General features: G+C 41.4%; 2 protein-coding genes across 3 annotated transcripts; one reads left to right on the top strand and one right to left on the bottom strand.

The window, feature by feature from the left end:
• Window positions 1–390: 390 nt before the first annotated feature.
• On the bottom strand, window positions 391–6,009 carry vps36 (vacuolar protein sorting 36 homolog). The gene is made up of 14 exons (XM_030439137.1): window positions 5,814–6,009; window positions 5,581–5,649; window positions 5,420–5,490; window positions 4,851–4,965; window positions 4,621–4,710; window positions 3,753–3,839; window positions 3,156–3,188; window positions 2,942–3,019; window positions 2,602–2,736; window positions 2,064–2,129; window positions 1,878–1,942; window positions 1,391–1,475; window positions 1,176–1,252; window positions 391–991 (listed from the first exon to the last, which is right to left on the bottom strand). Exons 1-14 carry the CDS (start codon window positions 5,907–5,909, stop codon window positions 910–912), a joined length of 1,149 nt encoding a protein of 382 aa, XP_030294997.1. The 5' UTR covers window positions 5,910–6,009; the 3' UTR covers window positions 391–909.
• Window positions 6,010–6,181: 172 nt separating this feature from the next.
• Window positions 6,182–15,835, top strand: proser1 (proline and serine rich 1). 2 transcript variants are annotated; one of them, XM_030438930.1, is made up of 12 exons: window positions 6,182–6,836; window positions 6,930–6,995; window positions 7,413–7,481; window positions 7,685–7,779; window positions 7,943–8,036; window positions 8,387–8,497; window positions 8,880–8,981; window positions 9,406–9,484; window positions 9,648–9,740; window positions 11,554–12,880; window positions 14,517–14,661; window positions 14,749–15,835. In XM_030438930.1, the coding sequence occupies exons 1-12, from the start codon at window positions 6,789–6,791 to the stop codon at window positions 14,872–14,874; spliced, it is 2,355 nt and encodes a 784-aa protein (XP_030294790.1). In that variant the 5' UTR covers window positions 6,182–6,788; the 3' UTR covers window positions 14,875–15,835. The 2 variants fall into 2 exon arrangements, with proteins under 2 accessions (XP_030294790.1, XP_030294791.1); XM_030438931.1 differs by lacking the exon at window positions 9,648–9,740.
• Window positions 15,836–15,889: the final 54 nt, after the last annotated feature.

Genomic DNA, 15,889 nt, shown 5'->3' with positions numbered 1-15,889 from the left:
ATACATTCAAACTTCCACCCTTTATCATATCCTGTAACAGTAGATTTGGCCAGGTGACAGAATTTACAACAGAAGTAACAGGGGCGCTTTCAGATTGGCCTCAAAACAGACACAACTGGAATCTTTATAACCCGACCTCTGCAACGACGGGATGAACCACCTGAAGAGTGACATTTGGCGACGTGCCCTAAAAAAATCGTAAGCCATGAACCGGACCGACAGCATTTTATCTCGATCCATTTCTCGTGTGCATCCTCAACGAATGATTGAATTGAAAGGCGTTTTGGCGTACAAGGTTGAGAGAGAGCCAAAGAATATGAAAGGTGAAGTAGAGTGTTCAGTTCTGGGTGTGTTCAGGTGCTCCTCCCCCGACAAGACAGAATGACGTGCTGAATTCCTCAATCATTTATTACGTGAATGTATTTTTTTACTTAGAAAAACATGCGATCAGGGTCTATGGGCTTTTTTCATAACAGTCGTATACAGCTTATACGGTGCAAAACATACAAACCATCAAGACAGTTTTCCCAAACCCATTTATTACTAAACACATAACTTATTTCTCATCATTCCACCAAAAAAGCAACATTTTGGGAAAACTTTGCCGAATGTACAGTATTTGACATGTTCGTTTCCTCTCGATAAACATTTCTTTTTTTCTCTTGGACCTAGATAGAGACTAGCTGGTAATATTTACAGTGACTTTTTGCAGAGATTTACCACCAACAGAACACCAACCGTTCAACAACCAGAAGCAGACCGGACAGGTTCAGTGCTGCCTATCCGTTTATATATGTGCTGCTAAAGAGATGTTTTTATTTTTTCAATGCATCCAGCTCATCAGCAGAGACAGTGAAACCAAGTCTGAGTTGTTTTTTTCTCCCACTTAGTTTGGGTTCTGTAAACAGGTCAGAATAGGTTTGGGTAGAATCTCAAACCCTCAACAGAGTCGTCTCTACACAGGTGTCCCATCTTCTCAGCCAGCAGCAACCTGGAGACGAGGAGAGGAGACGAAGACATAAAAAACAGTGTGCTAAAAATTCAGCAAAAAAGGAACAACAACATAAAAACATGTGAACATTCTCATCGTTTTAAGAATATTGTGAGATGAAACCCGACAGACTAACACGACGAGTCCTAGTTAAGTGTTTTATTGTTGTTGTTTAACAGCTTACCGCTCTTTCGACAGAAGAACGGAGAGACCCAGAAGCTTGGCGAACTCCTCTGCTGTCAGAGAGCCTTTGTCTGACACCTGCAGATAAGGGACGATGAAGAGATACAGTGATAAGCCAGGGGTCAAGATAAAAACTAGATTTTTTTCCAAGATATATCCAAGATGGCGTGCTGTGTGGTCGGTGTCAGTATAGTGTTTCGTAATTGTAAAGCTTACATTGTCCAGTGCTGAGGCGATCATTTCCTCTTCGCTGTGAGACTGCAGCTGGACCACCATCACACCGCTGTCAAACACCCGCAGTCTACGAAGAAGACAAGACGGATGAAGGAAAGTCTGTGCGTGTGCGTGTGTGAGAAAGAGAGAGGGATCCGGTCAACAGATTTAGACCGAGTGATCTTTTTATTAAGTTAAAGTTACAGGGAGCTGGCAAAAGAACAGCGACCAGTTCGGTGATACAAGAAACCGGCCTGGTAAGGAAACAGGCCAGTGTTTCTTTTCAAAACCCCAGGAAGTGACAGGAAATGACGGTTGCAAGAGGGCTGGACACCACTTCCAACAACAGGAAGCCAGGCAGGAAGAGCCTGGCCTCTGAAGCAGGCGCCAACCCTGCTCTATATATTCCTTTAATACACACATAGCCTGGTCGGTACACGCAAACGAAATGTACGAACGTGCGCAGGCGCATTAAACAACACAAACTTACCTCAGCGGAAGCTTCAACGACTCAAACATCTTGCACGCGTTTACCAAATCTTCTGGGGATAAAAGCTGCGAAAATAGAAAAAAAAAAAAAAAAAAAAAAAAGGAGGAGGAACCTCAGTATCAGACAGGCCACCAAAGAAAAGAAATGTGTGTATTCTGGGTGTATGTGCACTTATGCGAGCGTCACCTCCATCCCTCTGGCACGGTTGACGAGACAATAGACCTCGGTGAGAGCCATCATACCCCCGCGCTCCTGAGAGAGCAGGGAGGGGTAGAAGGAAAGTGGGAGAAATAAAAATCAGGTGGAGATCAAAATGGTAAAAAAAGAAAAGTGAGGTTGGAATGAGTTTATGAGGCAGAGAACACAAGGCATTAACATCGATCTGGCTGACAGGATCACAAGTGGACGAGTGAGATTGCCCAAATAATGAAAACAATTATAAAGTCTCTTCTAATTCATCAGCTTACAAAATTGAGCATGTTCTCAAAGGGAGTCTGGGGACTTTTCCAGGAGCAACAAAGAAGTCGCCTATTTTGGACACCGTCGGCTGTATTTGTAGAATTTGACGAGATTACGGTCAATAAAACGGGCACTTCTTTGTTGAAATGAGTGTAAAATTAGTTGAAAGTGTTGTGTTCAAACAGCTGCTAAACGCTGGCCAGTAAACGATCTCAAGTCCTTTTTCAGATGAAACATATGTGGCGTGTAGAAAATTCACACCTACCTCGAGAGGGGCCTGTAGCATATCCCCCAGCTGCTTAGCCAGCTGCAAATGGTAATGTGTGCCTGATCCATGCGTCTCCCTGGTAACCGGGTTGGCGATACCCATGCTCAGCAGGTAGGACTTAAACCGAATTGTCTATAAAAAGCAGAACAGAACTGTTAATAACTTACTTAAAAAAAACAGTATGGTGTAGCATCATCATGCAGTAACACTACTGATATAAATGCATTGCCATCAAACATCATGTAAGACAAGCTGTGTGTACGGTGCAACTATTGTTTCACGTAAAATGATTTGAAACTCAGTCCGTTCTCCTCCTGTTTCTGTCTGCAGTCTGTACCTCGTCTTCTGTTATGTCTCCCTGCTTGTCTTTGATCTTGTTGGCTATAGATCTGGATAGCTCCACCATCTCTTTGGCCTGTCAGCAGAGAGAGGACAAATCACTCAGCCAATCCCGATGCACTATCGATAGATGAGCTTAGCACAGGTTTCACGTCCAGGTTAAATCAACAAAGTGAGGAAAATGTAAACATATAAAGAACTGCATTACTTACCTTCACCATGAGCTTACTGAGGTCCTCAAAAGCCTGAAAAAAAACAAAAAACAGAAATGAATGATAGTGCTCAAAAATGTAATCGTCAATTAAATAAACCACTAAACATTCTACAGATAGTTTAAAGATCATTCCACAGTGCCTCGAACCCCTCCTCTGACTAATGACTAAACTCTCCCCAGCCATAAATCCCCATTTGTTTCAATGCCATAACATTAATAAAGCTACATAAATATGATTTATTTAAGTCATAAAACATGTATATATGTATACAGTCAGTTTAACAGTGGCTGTATAAACACATTACTTCATGGTTGTCTCATGTCTCACTCTGTGGTCAGCTTAAATTCATGTCAGTTACAATAAATTCCAATAGTTTTTATGGCAGAAATAAAAAAAGAAAAACAGACCAACACACTCGTGGAAACCTCTTAAACAAAACCACTCTGTATTCTCAGAGTGCTCACAGTCGTTTTTGTAAAAATACGGCAAAAGACTTCCGCTTGAAAGAGGTTAATGAGGGGACACATGAAGTTTACTAAGCAACTCCTAATCCAACACATTTCTCAGCATTTCTGTGCTCGTGCTTTACAGTACCTCGGAGATATTTTTGTCCGTTTCTTTCCTCCTCTCCTCTATCTTCCTCTCAATGCCAACAATCCCCACTGCGCGAGTCCTTCCTGCCTACACGACCACGAAGGAAAGAAAAACACGTGTATCGAAACACACAGGGGAAGTGAGGAGAGAACAAATTGTAGTTAAATGCTGTTAAATGCTGTTACACTTCATAAAAGATTTGTGGCGACTATGATTTCATAATGTTTATCAGAAAAATAAGATTAAAGTAATCCAATCTGGAGACGCATGACACAAATGCAAGTGAAATGACAGAGTTTAACAACTTACACGAAGGGCTGTTTTTACTTTGGCGCAAGTCCTGCTGTCAGATGCTAAATAATTTCATAGAACAGTGACTGGAAAAGCAATAAACAGACACTGCCTTTCTGAAAATCCTTAAACAAGATGCAGAAGTTCTATTTTTTTCTGTCAACCTCAAGAATATAGTGACAACACTGCCATCCTGTGGAACACAGTTTGAATTGACGGAGATGTCATTTCCCAAGCACATCATTTATTGAACGCCGATACAGTTACGAGTTTGATATTTCACTTTATTTAATGTCTACTTTAATATTTTATTTTATTTACATCTTTTTATCATCTTGTTTTATCATCTTGTTTCCATTCTTGCTGTATTTCTATTTCTACTTTGCACGGAGCATTGGAACAAAAACAATTTCCCCCCGGGGTTTAATAAAGTATTCTGAATCTGAATCCGGGTCCCTAACAAATCACATAACCAGCCAATAACTCAATCGTACAACTTCCAGAAATATAAGAAAAGGAAGGAAGGAAAGGAAGAGGTTCTAGCCAAATGAGGTGGAACATCTGTTCAGCTCCTGACCTGAGAGCCAGATCCTGTGGGGATGGGTTGCGCAGCTGGCGTATTCTCCCACCTCTTCTGGGTCATTTCCTCCGTTAGCCTCCTGTAAAACTGCACAAAACGTGACATGTCAGTTCCAGGCGTCAAATAATCTAACACAATATTTCTATTGATGGCTCATTAGAGGGTGAGCAACAGGAAACAAAAGCGTTTTTTTTTTTTTTTCCAGCTACAAGTCTAAGTGGGTGTACCTCAATCTGTCCATGTTCTTTGAAGGACAGCTTGATAAAGGTGTACTTGCTGTGTTGGTAGGGACCTGGCTCCTTGTTGGCAGGTGCAGGGTGCAGGTGGATGACGATTTTTGCACTGCCGGACGAACAATGCGAAAACGAATTGAGGACGATAAAAACTATTTACTATTTACATTTTTCTAATTGCAGTGTCACCAATCAAACTTCCTTCTTACCAATGGAAATATTGGTTTGACAGAAAATACATAAAATAAAGAAGAAGAAGAAGAAGAAGAAGAAGAAGAAGAAGAAGAAGAAGAAGAAAAAGAAAAACGAAACACCATTAACTCAAGCTCCTCTTATTAGCTTTTTCCAGAGCCTCCAATCAGAGGAGGGATCAGCTATCCAAAATACAAGCACCGGTTATGACATTAACCAAGCTTCACACTAAATTGGATGTCACTTGGGCAGTCTCCGTGACAACTGATCAAACTCCATCCCCCTATGAAGACAAAAAGATGCACTTGCAAGCTCCATAAACAGCAAGGATTAGAAGCCACGAGACATACACAGTATGTGCACACACTCACCTCTTTCCTATTCCTGCAGCCTGCTCCTCAAATAAAATGATCTGTGACAGGGGCATGGCTATGCAGCATTCCTACAGACGACAGGACAGAGTCACCACTGGAGTCAGCACATGAAACGCGAAAGGCCAAATCTGTGAACATGAGCACCAGTTCTGCCTTACGTGATTTTTAACGTCCCTCCAGATCAACCGATGGGTGCTCAACAAGGCAACTCCGACATCCAGCTTAGCCTGGAACAGCAAAAGGGAAAGACAATACGTCATTGTTTGTTCATATTACGTTCGTATGCACCCTTATCCACCGCCATGATATGTAACGTTAACTTTCTAAGTTCTCAGCTGCTGTGTCTTTGCACCACGCCATAAAACTTAGTTCACAGAAGAAAAAACAACACCTTGTCATCCCCGTCATACAGTCTGACACCTCGTTGTTGGATCACTAATGTTTCGTTTATTTCTAAGAGCCCATTTGACCACGAAAAGCGGTCCATTTTTACAATTATACTGTAAAAGGAATAAAGCAATTCCTTATTCTTTTCCGCTGCTCAGGCGTATTTTATGTTTACTTCCTGTACGCCGTCCAGAGTTGTCCTGCCGCTGCCTGCATGTAAACACTAAGCTAGAACACATATAAGGTGAAATATATTGAACTAATAAATATGCTGACTAGAAGTAACCATTTGTACTGGTAATATTATTTGAACTTACTGTCATTCTATGTTTTATGTATAATTATCTACATGGTGTCTTCTCTGACAGGCAGCCTCAGAGGGGTCCTTTCCGGTGTTGACGTTACTAGCGCCAGCTGTCAGTGGAAGCTAGCAAGGCTGCTATCTTTGCTAGCGCGTTATTTTAAGATTTTTACATAAAATTTGACGTCCTCTTGTCGCTAACGTAATTATCTCCAGCATCGGATTTTAACTAAGCTTGAATTTACAGATGTACTTATATTTGTTCGCCTTTTATCGCGTCTTTTTATTGAGCTCTGCACAAGTGTAAAGTAGCCGTAGCTGGCTAGCTTGTTGTTAGCTGCAGACAAATCTGGTGCAGACAGGTTTAGCACTGCAGATTCAGCTTCTCTTGTTTTGAAGTCATTGTTGACGGGCGGAAAGTTGCATCGTGTTAAAAGACTGTGAAAACCATGCAGCTTCACATGATTAGCTGCTGCAAATTATGGTTTGCACCATTATGAATTTAAATCAGTAACGGTAACGTTGGGTCATTGATTTAGTTTGTAGACCTAACGTCATCCGAATGCATTTGGTCTTCGTTGACCTTATCTGTTGTGTATTGTATAAGAGTGTCGTGTTTACGATTTGCGTAGTTTAACAACAACTGTTCATTGGGGTGAAACTTTGTTTGGATCTGCAATGATGGATAAGAAATCATTTGATATTGTCTTGGATGAGATACGAAAGGTAAGGAGAATCTAACACCCAGTTCTCCATCTGAGATTTGCAACAGTCTCAGCATCGGGTTTGGTAACGTTAATTCTTCATTTTGTGTTTCAGTGCGTCCTGACCGATCAGCGGATCAAAGCCATAGAGCAGGTGCATGGATATTTCTCCAGTGAGCAGGTAACCGTTCAAACAGGTGCAGCAGTGTCATGTAATGTTAACCTCCCAGTGTAACCACCGTGAGATACACAGAACCTCCAGCTTCTACATACTTAATTTTTACCACATCACCACATTTGTAAAATCCTTAACTCTTAAACGGATATGAAATAGAAATATAATCCCTGAAGTCATCTATATGCAATCAAATGTTTCAGTAAATTTAACTTCTGTGTTACTTAAGCTGTTTTGACCCAGTGCATACTGAGAAATAATGTGTATTTGCACTTGTTCCACACCAAACAATGTGTATGGCTAAAATTGAATGGAGATAAACTTGTGTTCTCCTACTTTATATTTATCAATAAAGATCGTGGTTCAAAATCACTGCCGCTCTAGAGTTATTGTAAGCTGTAACACCGTCTTGAACATCTGCAGGTGATGGAGATACTGAAGTACTTCTCGTGGGCAGAACCACAGATCAAAGCTGTTAAAGCTCTGCAGCATGTGAGTAGAATATGTTGTGATTGATCGAGGCACAAACTGTTCTGGTAGGCATGAGTCTTGTTTATCGACTAATATTTAATTAAAAGTTTATGTATAAGATCTGTGTAAAAACCACAATCCCAATATAATGGAACCATTTTAATATTTTGTGTTGGATTGCCACCAATATGTTTTAAAGTTGCTTCTCTTTCTGTTGCCTTTAGAAAATGGTTGCAATACCTACAACCAAAGTTGCAAATATCCTGAATTGCTTCACCTTCTCTAAGGACAGACTCATAGTCCTGGAACTAATAGCTTTGTGAGTACATTTTGAAAATACATTTAAACACCCAAAATGGACTTGGTAAAACACTGTAATTCAAAGGTTGTATTGTAATATCACCCTGTTTGGGTCAGTCAGTCATAACATTTTTAGCCTAACTCGTTACACCTAAAATGGTTGGATTTCTGTTGTCATACAGGAATATTGCAGATGCTCAGAATTATCGTCCTGTGGAGGATCTGTTTCGCATACACTTGTCTGAGAAGAAGCGTGCTCGCAGGATACTTGAGCAAGTAAGTTAACCTTTATAAAGTAAGTCATGTTGTTGTATTTGTTTAAAGTAGGTCAACATAGAAACCCGTTTTGCTATTGTTATGTGTATGTCTTGGTATCAAAAGACCTTGTGGAGTCCCTTTTGGTATCTGTAAAATCCCAAGAAACAACTGTTGCCTAGTGAGACGTGCAGGGACAAGCGATTGCAAAAAACAAACAAACAGAAAAGCAATCAGAGTTATTTTAAATAGCACACATATGATGTTACATATTATCTTTGACTTTAATGAATTTAATGGATGTTGAACACAGTATCAAACATGCTTACCCTCTTCCAAATTTCTAAATAATTCAATGTCTGTCTCACTAGGTGTGTAAGGTTGGCTGCAAGGCTCCTGTAGCCATGATATCCTCCTGTGGTATAATACCAGGAAATCCATACCCTAAAGGAAGACCCAGCCTGGTCAGCGGCACATTCCCTGTAAGTATGTGCATGTCTCTGTCTCTGGCTTGAAGGTCCCCAAGGCTTAACTTGTTCCATGTCCATGTCACAGGATTCGGAATCTTTATGATCCTCAGCAAGGGGGACTTTTAAGACAAATTTCTTAATAAAAATGTTGATATTTCACTTTTGATTTAATGAATTAATTGACAAAGTGTATCAGAAAACAACATCATGTAAATTACATATGAAAGCTGATACAATTATGGAAGAATACTAGTGATTTCTCACTGGTAGAAGATAAAACTGTTTATTTCTTTGACTTCACATTTTACTTAGTAGACACCACGAAAGTGGCACATGTCCATCAGCCCCCTTTCTGGTTTGACCATGGACATTTTTTTAACATTTCTTTACACAGGGAATCCCTCCATTAAAGAAAGAAAATGAGAAGAAAGAGGACACATCAAACAACATGGAGGGGAAAGGAATTGCTGCTCGGATCACGGGACCATTCAAACCTGTAAGTACCAGTATGACTGGGATGATACTGAGAAATCCCATGACTGAGTGATGAGGCCTCCCATGACTAATTACATTACTTAGCCATGACAACCTATTGAACCGGCCGTGTTTATATAAGCAAATGATAGACCAAGGTGATAGCGCTAAATGGACTGTGTTAAAGACTGAACAGTGGAGGGCATGGACAGAATAATAAAAACGCATACACACACTCACCCTGAATAAATAAATAAATCAGTGAGAACACATTGGTGTTATGAAAGATGTTTGGGTTCTATCTCCCTTTCATTCATCATTCACTTTTTGGTATATGAGCATAAAGATCTTGGAAGATATATATATAACTTGCATTACAGATTCTATTTAAACAGAACTAGCTGATCAGTTAAATATTTAATATGTTTTGTCTTTTCCTTTTCTAGTTCCCTTCAAGCTACAATCCTCATCGGCCTGTGCCCTACCCTATACCACCATGCCGACCTCATGCTACCATCGCTCCAAGTAAGAAATGACCCACTTGTCCTTAAAGTACCTTTCCCTGCCCTGTAATGTAATCAAACACTGTATACAACTTCAATGACAAGAAAAAAAGGAGGGCTCTCAATCTGTGTGTGTATGAATGAATCTGTGGTGGCCACTCTTAATATTTGCAACCGCTACGCAGGTGCGTACAACAACGCAGGCCTTGTTTCTATGGGAGGGGTTATAACAGCCAGCGTACCCCCTCCCCCCTACAACTCTACCCACAAAGTAGCAGGTATGAGTCGAGAGTGCACACACACCCGTGTGTGTGTGTGTGTGTGTATGTGTGTGACGGCAGATAGACACTCCTTGAAGCTTGCTGCCTAACTACCTGGCATGCTGCTTACCTGCGCTTCTAAAGCCTTTATCAGGTGACGAATGTGCTTCTTACTTATGCCAGAGTACACTGAGTGACCAGAAAAATATCCCCCCTCCCCAATACAACAGCTGTGTATTGGATTAATTGAATTTAGAACTGTTAAAGAGATGTCCATTCAATTTTCTAATCATTTTTGAGGGGGCTGCTGTATGCTGTCGTATTGGTTGAGATTGCATTCAGTGCAACCACGTTTCATATATATTTAAAGGTCCCATATTTGATTACAAAGCATGTGAATGTGTGTTCAAAGCTCAATCCTTGAAGAGCACGCAGCCCATAGTCAGAAACTGTGCCTTAAATGAGCTGTCAGGACCTCATAAGGATGTGATGTCACAACTGCACAGTCTCTGTCCTCAGCAATGCCTCTAGCATGTGATTGAATTTTTAATTTTTTTTCTAAATTCTCAGAGGTAATGGGGAATCATGGTGGGAGGAGCCTCCTTAGGCTTGTGAGGCTTCGAGAAGGGTTCTTCAAGTGACGGGTAGAATAAAGGTTCTGCAGTATGAGAAAATTAACATGTTTTTGAGCATTAAAGCATGGAAACATTTTCTAGTAGGCACCCAAAATGACCCTGAAAATGAACATAATATGGGACCTTTAATATGATACAGTATTTCCACTATTTTCTTCTTCAAATGTACAGATGAAGTACACAAATGGAAAATTATACTGAATTTCAGTCAGCATTCATTATATATATGTATCTCTGCAAGGCTGTTGTATTTCATTGGTGCAGTGTGCTGGTACTTCTGTTTTCTGGTCAGTCATTGTAGAAGTACAACCCCGATTCAAGAAAAAAAAGTTGGGAAGTTGTGGTTCTTCTCAGTTTACGTGTTGCAGGCATCATATTCATATGAGTTTGTGTTTACAAAAAACAATAAAATGTACCCGTCTTTCTACTCTATTCAGTTGAATATAGGTTGAAAATGATTTGCGAATGATTGCATTTGTTTTTTTATTTTACTCCCAACTTTTTTGTAGTCTGGGTTGTATGCTTTGCTAAATTGTGAGGACAGGTTGTTTGGTTGCCTGGACTGGTAATAGCCTCTCACTAATGTCATTAATCTTTTTTTCTTTCTCGATTTATGCTGTGTCATGGCATTTAATATGCATCGCTTGGGATAACTTATTTTTTTAAAGCACTGACTCATCAGTTTTCACAGTTGAAATACATCTTTCAGGGCCTTTGGGGAGATCTGTAGTCATAAGCGCAAAGATATCTCAGGTTTTATTATGTCCAAAGCAGTCTTGAGATAAAAATGGTGCGTAATGAAAGTTAAGTTGAGGTTACCGGGCCTGAAACGTAATTAAAACGTTTCCCCAAAGGTAAAAAGAAGACATATTCCAATCTTGAAAATTCTTGCAATTTCCATGCAATAGTTGCACACAGGGATGCTCTCTGGCTATTCCCTCTTGCTGCCTCCTCTTCTTTTTTTTTTTTAAAGATGTGAGTGGATCGCTTCTTTTACAATAGTTTGTTTGGTTTAAACCCATTCTGTCTGTGTCCTGGAATGAAATTTGCTTTGAACAATAACACTACTAATCAGAAAAATCATTATCATTTAATGCAAGTATTGAGTATTATTTAAACGTTGTACCCTGTCAGGTAATGATGTCATGATTTAAGATGACCTTTTTATATCAACTCTTATTCTTTTCTGCTTCCAGGTTACGCCAAACCAGGCAATCACCAGATAACCACACCTGGAGTGAACAGCGGGCCCCTCCTCATTCCGCATGGGTCCACGCCTTCTACCCCTGCCCAACCCCACGCCTCTCCTGCCCAGCCGACTCCCACGACCCCCATCACACCAGTTTTCCCCGGCATGGTCCCCTCCCACAACCCTAACGCCCCCTCCCCCTCCCCTGCTCCATCCCCATCTGTGATCAAAGCAGGACCTCAGACCCCTGGCGGGCATGGTCCACTTACACCCTCATCTGTCATTAAAGCCCACACCCCTTCAGGCACCCCTTGTGGAACTCCTGTCCCCGGCAGCTTCTCCCCCTTCCATGCCATTTCCCGGCCAGGCACCCCAGCTACCTCTCGCAGCGGCCCAGACCCCCTAAATCAGACGAACTCCATGAGCTCAACTCACCAGTCAGGACTCATGCATCCTGGCATACACCCACAAGCAGGTAACCCCTCTGCCTCTGTGATCCGAAGTTACACCCCCTCCGGACCATCATCTCTCACTCCTGGATCATCCACTCCAATTATTCCGAGCTGTTCCACCCCAGGTCTCAGTCCCAAACCCTCCCCGGTTCATTCAGCTCAGGTTCAGGCTGCCATGGCTGCAGCTGGTGTCCTGAACAGACATCCTGGGGGTAGTAACAGTGGCAGTAACAGCCCAGTGCCCTCTGCTTTCAAGGGCACCTCTCGCTCTGTCACGCCGTCTGTTAGTTCTCTGGTGGTGCCAGGCTCTGCGCAGGCTGCTCTAGCACGTTCCTTTGGTCTGTCACACCCTTCAGGTTCTCCTCAAGTCTCTCTCCCTAGTCCTGTTGCTATACCCGGCCTCCAAGGTCTGTCCGCCAGCCCAGCACCTTCTCATTATCCTGGCCTGTCCCCCTTTTCTTCCCTTTCTTCCTCTCTTCCTCCCTCCACCATGACTGCGTCCATGCCCCCAATGCCTCCCAACAGCAACATTTCTACCCATCCACAAACCTCCATCTATCAAGGTCTAGCTCCCAACACTGCACCCGGTGGAGCCTCCCCTTTCGGTCTGGGCCTCACCTCTGCCCCCTCTATATTCCCAGGCCTTCAGCCTGGCCCTAGCCCAGCTGGCTTCCCAGGATTGGGGGTTTCAGGTGGGCATGGCGCTGGGAGCCCCGTGTTGTCTTCATTCATGGGACTGCCAGGGGCCACTCCATCTTCAGTAGCACCAGTGGCACCACTGCAAGCGGTAGCCGCCGCCGCAGCAGCTGCGGCTGGAGTTCCTTCATCGTCGCCTGTTTTACCAGGCTTTGCATCTGCCTTCAGCTCCAACTTTCAGCCTGGGTGAGTGAGCTTCTAGCATTTAACTGCCAAGTACAGAGTAGGGCTGGGTATCACCAGGTACCTCGCGATACGATACTATCACGATATTTTGCCCACGATAACGATAATATCACGATACAGCGATTCTGCGATAATCGATATATTGCAAGAAATTTCATCCACGATACATCACGATATCTGTGTCACTGAAGAAATTCAGAATTTATTGACTGCACTGAATCCATTTCACAGGAATTACAAAACATTGTCAATCAATTTCACATGAATGACAGCCAAGTAAACAAAGAGTATATTGCTATTGTTATCTTCTTAACACACACACTGACTACAACTATCATTAAATATCTATATGTGTGGGTTTCAGAGCAACTTAAACCATTTTCTAAATTTTATTTGGTTGTATACCTATGTTTGAATAAAGATAAAGCTGGGGTGGTGGTGGTGGTGGTGGGCCGAAAAAAAAAAAAAAAAAAATGTTTAAACATTTTTAAATATCGATATTTGGCACCAGTGTATCGATAACGTACCTCAAGACGAAATATCGCGATATATCGTAGTATCGATATTTTGGCACACCCCTAGTACAGAGGAGTCAAATCATAAAGAATAGGCTACAGGTGAATTAGAACATGTGACATTGATTTCCACTTTGTTTACAGTGCCATCATAAATCAAGCCCATCGATTTTCCACTTTGGATTTTATCTGCTAAGTGGAAACACTACAAAGTGCAAAGTCCCACTTGTATTCCTTCTTGGGAGTGTCAGAGCTAGACTGTGGTTTGTGTTGTCTCTACGAGATGATTATTATATTATTATTGTTATACATCATACATTTAGCTTGCTAAATGTATGATGCAACCAAGTGTGTGTGTGTGTGAGACAGTGCAAGCCTCAACTTAATCAACTTTTCATGCGCTCAAGATGCAGGTGGTGCCCTTGCAGCAAACGTTTTAAAATCAAGTTATACTTTTTGAAGTTGATACAAGAGTGAAAAAATATAAATATGTGCCCAAAAGTATTCACTCTCATTTATACATTTGTATGTGTATTATTAGTATAAACATACATAATGATATACAGAATAATTCTACAATTTTTGGAAAATATACTTGGTAGTGGAGAATAACAGAAGAGCAGTAAATTCTTTGAGTTTTTGCCGTTTGCTTGGAAACTGGTCAGAACTACTCAGACCAATGACCTCCCATTAATTAATCAATTAATTGTCATTTTTCCATTTGACAGAGCCAGGCCAGCTGTTTCCTGCTGTTTTACACTCTTTATGCAAAGCTAAGCTAAGCTAAGCTAAGCTAACTGGAAGATAGGACAGTGGTATCAATCTGGTCTTATTCTCCATCTCACATATTTCCCAAAATGTTGGGAAAGATTAAAAAAAAAAAAAAAGAGGGAGAATTGTCATTAATTGTCTTATGAGTCAACGGAAATACTGTATGTTATTACAGGACAGAGAAACTGTGATATTGCTGGAGATGATCAAAGTCATATTTAATTACAAATACAATATAAAAATGAGATCTTAAAGAGCTTTGTCGTAAATTGAAGTGGACCCAGTGGATAAAAACTGATGCAGAATAGTATAATTTAGTGATTAAATTGATGTTTTTCTGTGTGTCACAGGTTGAGCAGTGGACTCCAGCCTCCAGGAAGCAGCGGGTTCCCCGGCTTGCTCTCCTTCCCCGGGGTACCAGGCTTCTCTCCCTCGGCCTCCTCTGCTGCCCTCGGTGGCCTCCATAACCAAGCCATGCAGTCTGCCCTGCTGCAGGTAGTGACACACACGCACGCAGTAAAAGTATTTGAATGTCAGTTTGATAAAGCCTCACAAAAACTCTTCTTCTTTGTCCTCTTCCAGGCTCATCCCTCATCTGCTTTGGAGGGCTTTCCTCCGCAGCCCAACAGCTTCACCAACTACCCTCCAGGCCCAGGAAACCCCTTCCCCCTCCAACCTGGTCTGCATCCACAGTTGGGTTGGCAGTGAAACCCACAACACACTTTGAAACACAGAGTACACTTACATGACGACCCCTGTCACACACCCTGCCCTTCCCCTCAGTATCTGACGTGGTTTCTTTTTTTTTTTTCTTTTTTTCTCGGCCTTGAACACTGAGGATCACATGGCAGATTGGAAAGATTCTGTAATGTGTGTCACAGCTAATGTGTTATATTCTTTATAGATGTAAATATCAGTTGTCAAAGTTGTTAGATTTTACAAGTAGACCGTGACTGGTTTTAATGTTAGCTGGACTCGGCTGGTTTTAATCAAGCTCGTCAACATTTATTAGTGAATAATGAATTCTAGTAAAAATGTACATGACATCATGTAATGAATTGACAGTATCCTCATGTAATATTTCATGTCCAGTGTCGGTGCAAGGGACATGCCTATAATACTGATTGATTGTCCTGAATTAAATATTGTATTATGACATGAAATCTTTAGGCCGACTCGGGCGCGGTCGTATTTTGAAGCGGACGCTGTATGAGTATTTTGAATCCTTGTGCTGTGTCAAGGGTGGGATTATTGTACACAAAAACATGCATTTCCATTCATGTTTGTGTTATTTTTCCTTTAAGACACACTTGTGGCTGTCGGCAGTTTACATTTTTCTGTTTACATCCTTATTTTTTGGGACAGAAGTCACCCTGCTAGTGCTGTTGTTACAGTATTTGTCCGAACATACTGTATGCGGATGTTGCTGAGAACCTGAAGCATTTGTTCAGGGATGTGTGGACTTATGGAGTTGTAAAATGTCTTCTTCTGTGATGCTTTTCAACATAGTGAAAATTGTAATTTTACTTCTAATTTTACTGTACACCTCAGCACACTCAGAGACAGTTACTTTATTGTTTGAGATTATACATTGTTTTGTCGTCTGTTTTTGCTCTTTTTTTTGTATTTGTGTTTTATTATCAGGTCAGTAAACTGCTGGTTGCTGTAACTGTTGCCGTGTCTCTTTTCTGTGCGACGCTACGGCTATGAGGGGAAAAAGGCG

The sequence above is a fragment of the Sparus aurata genome, chromosome 13 (genome assembly GCF_900880675.1).
Source record: "Sparus aurata chromosome 13, fSpaAur1.1, whole genome shotgun sequence".
Classification (NCBI taxonomy): domain Eukaryota; kingdom Metazoa; phylum Chordata; class Actinopteri; order Spariformes; family Sparidae; genus Sparus; species Sparus aurata.
This window is presented reverse-complemented; position numbering and strand designations above follow the sequence as displayed.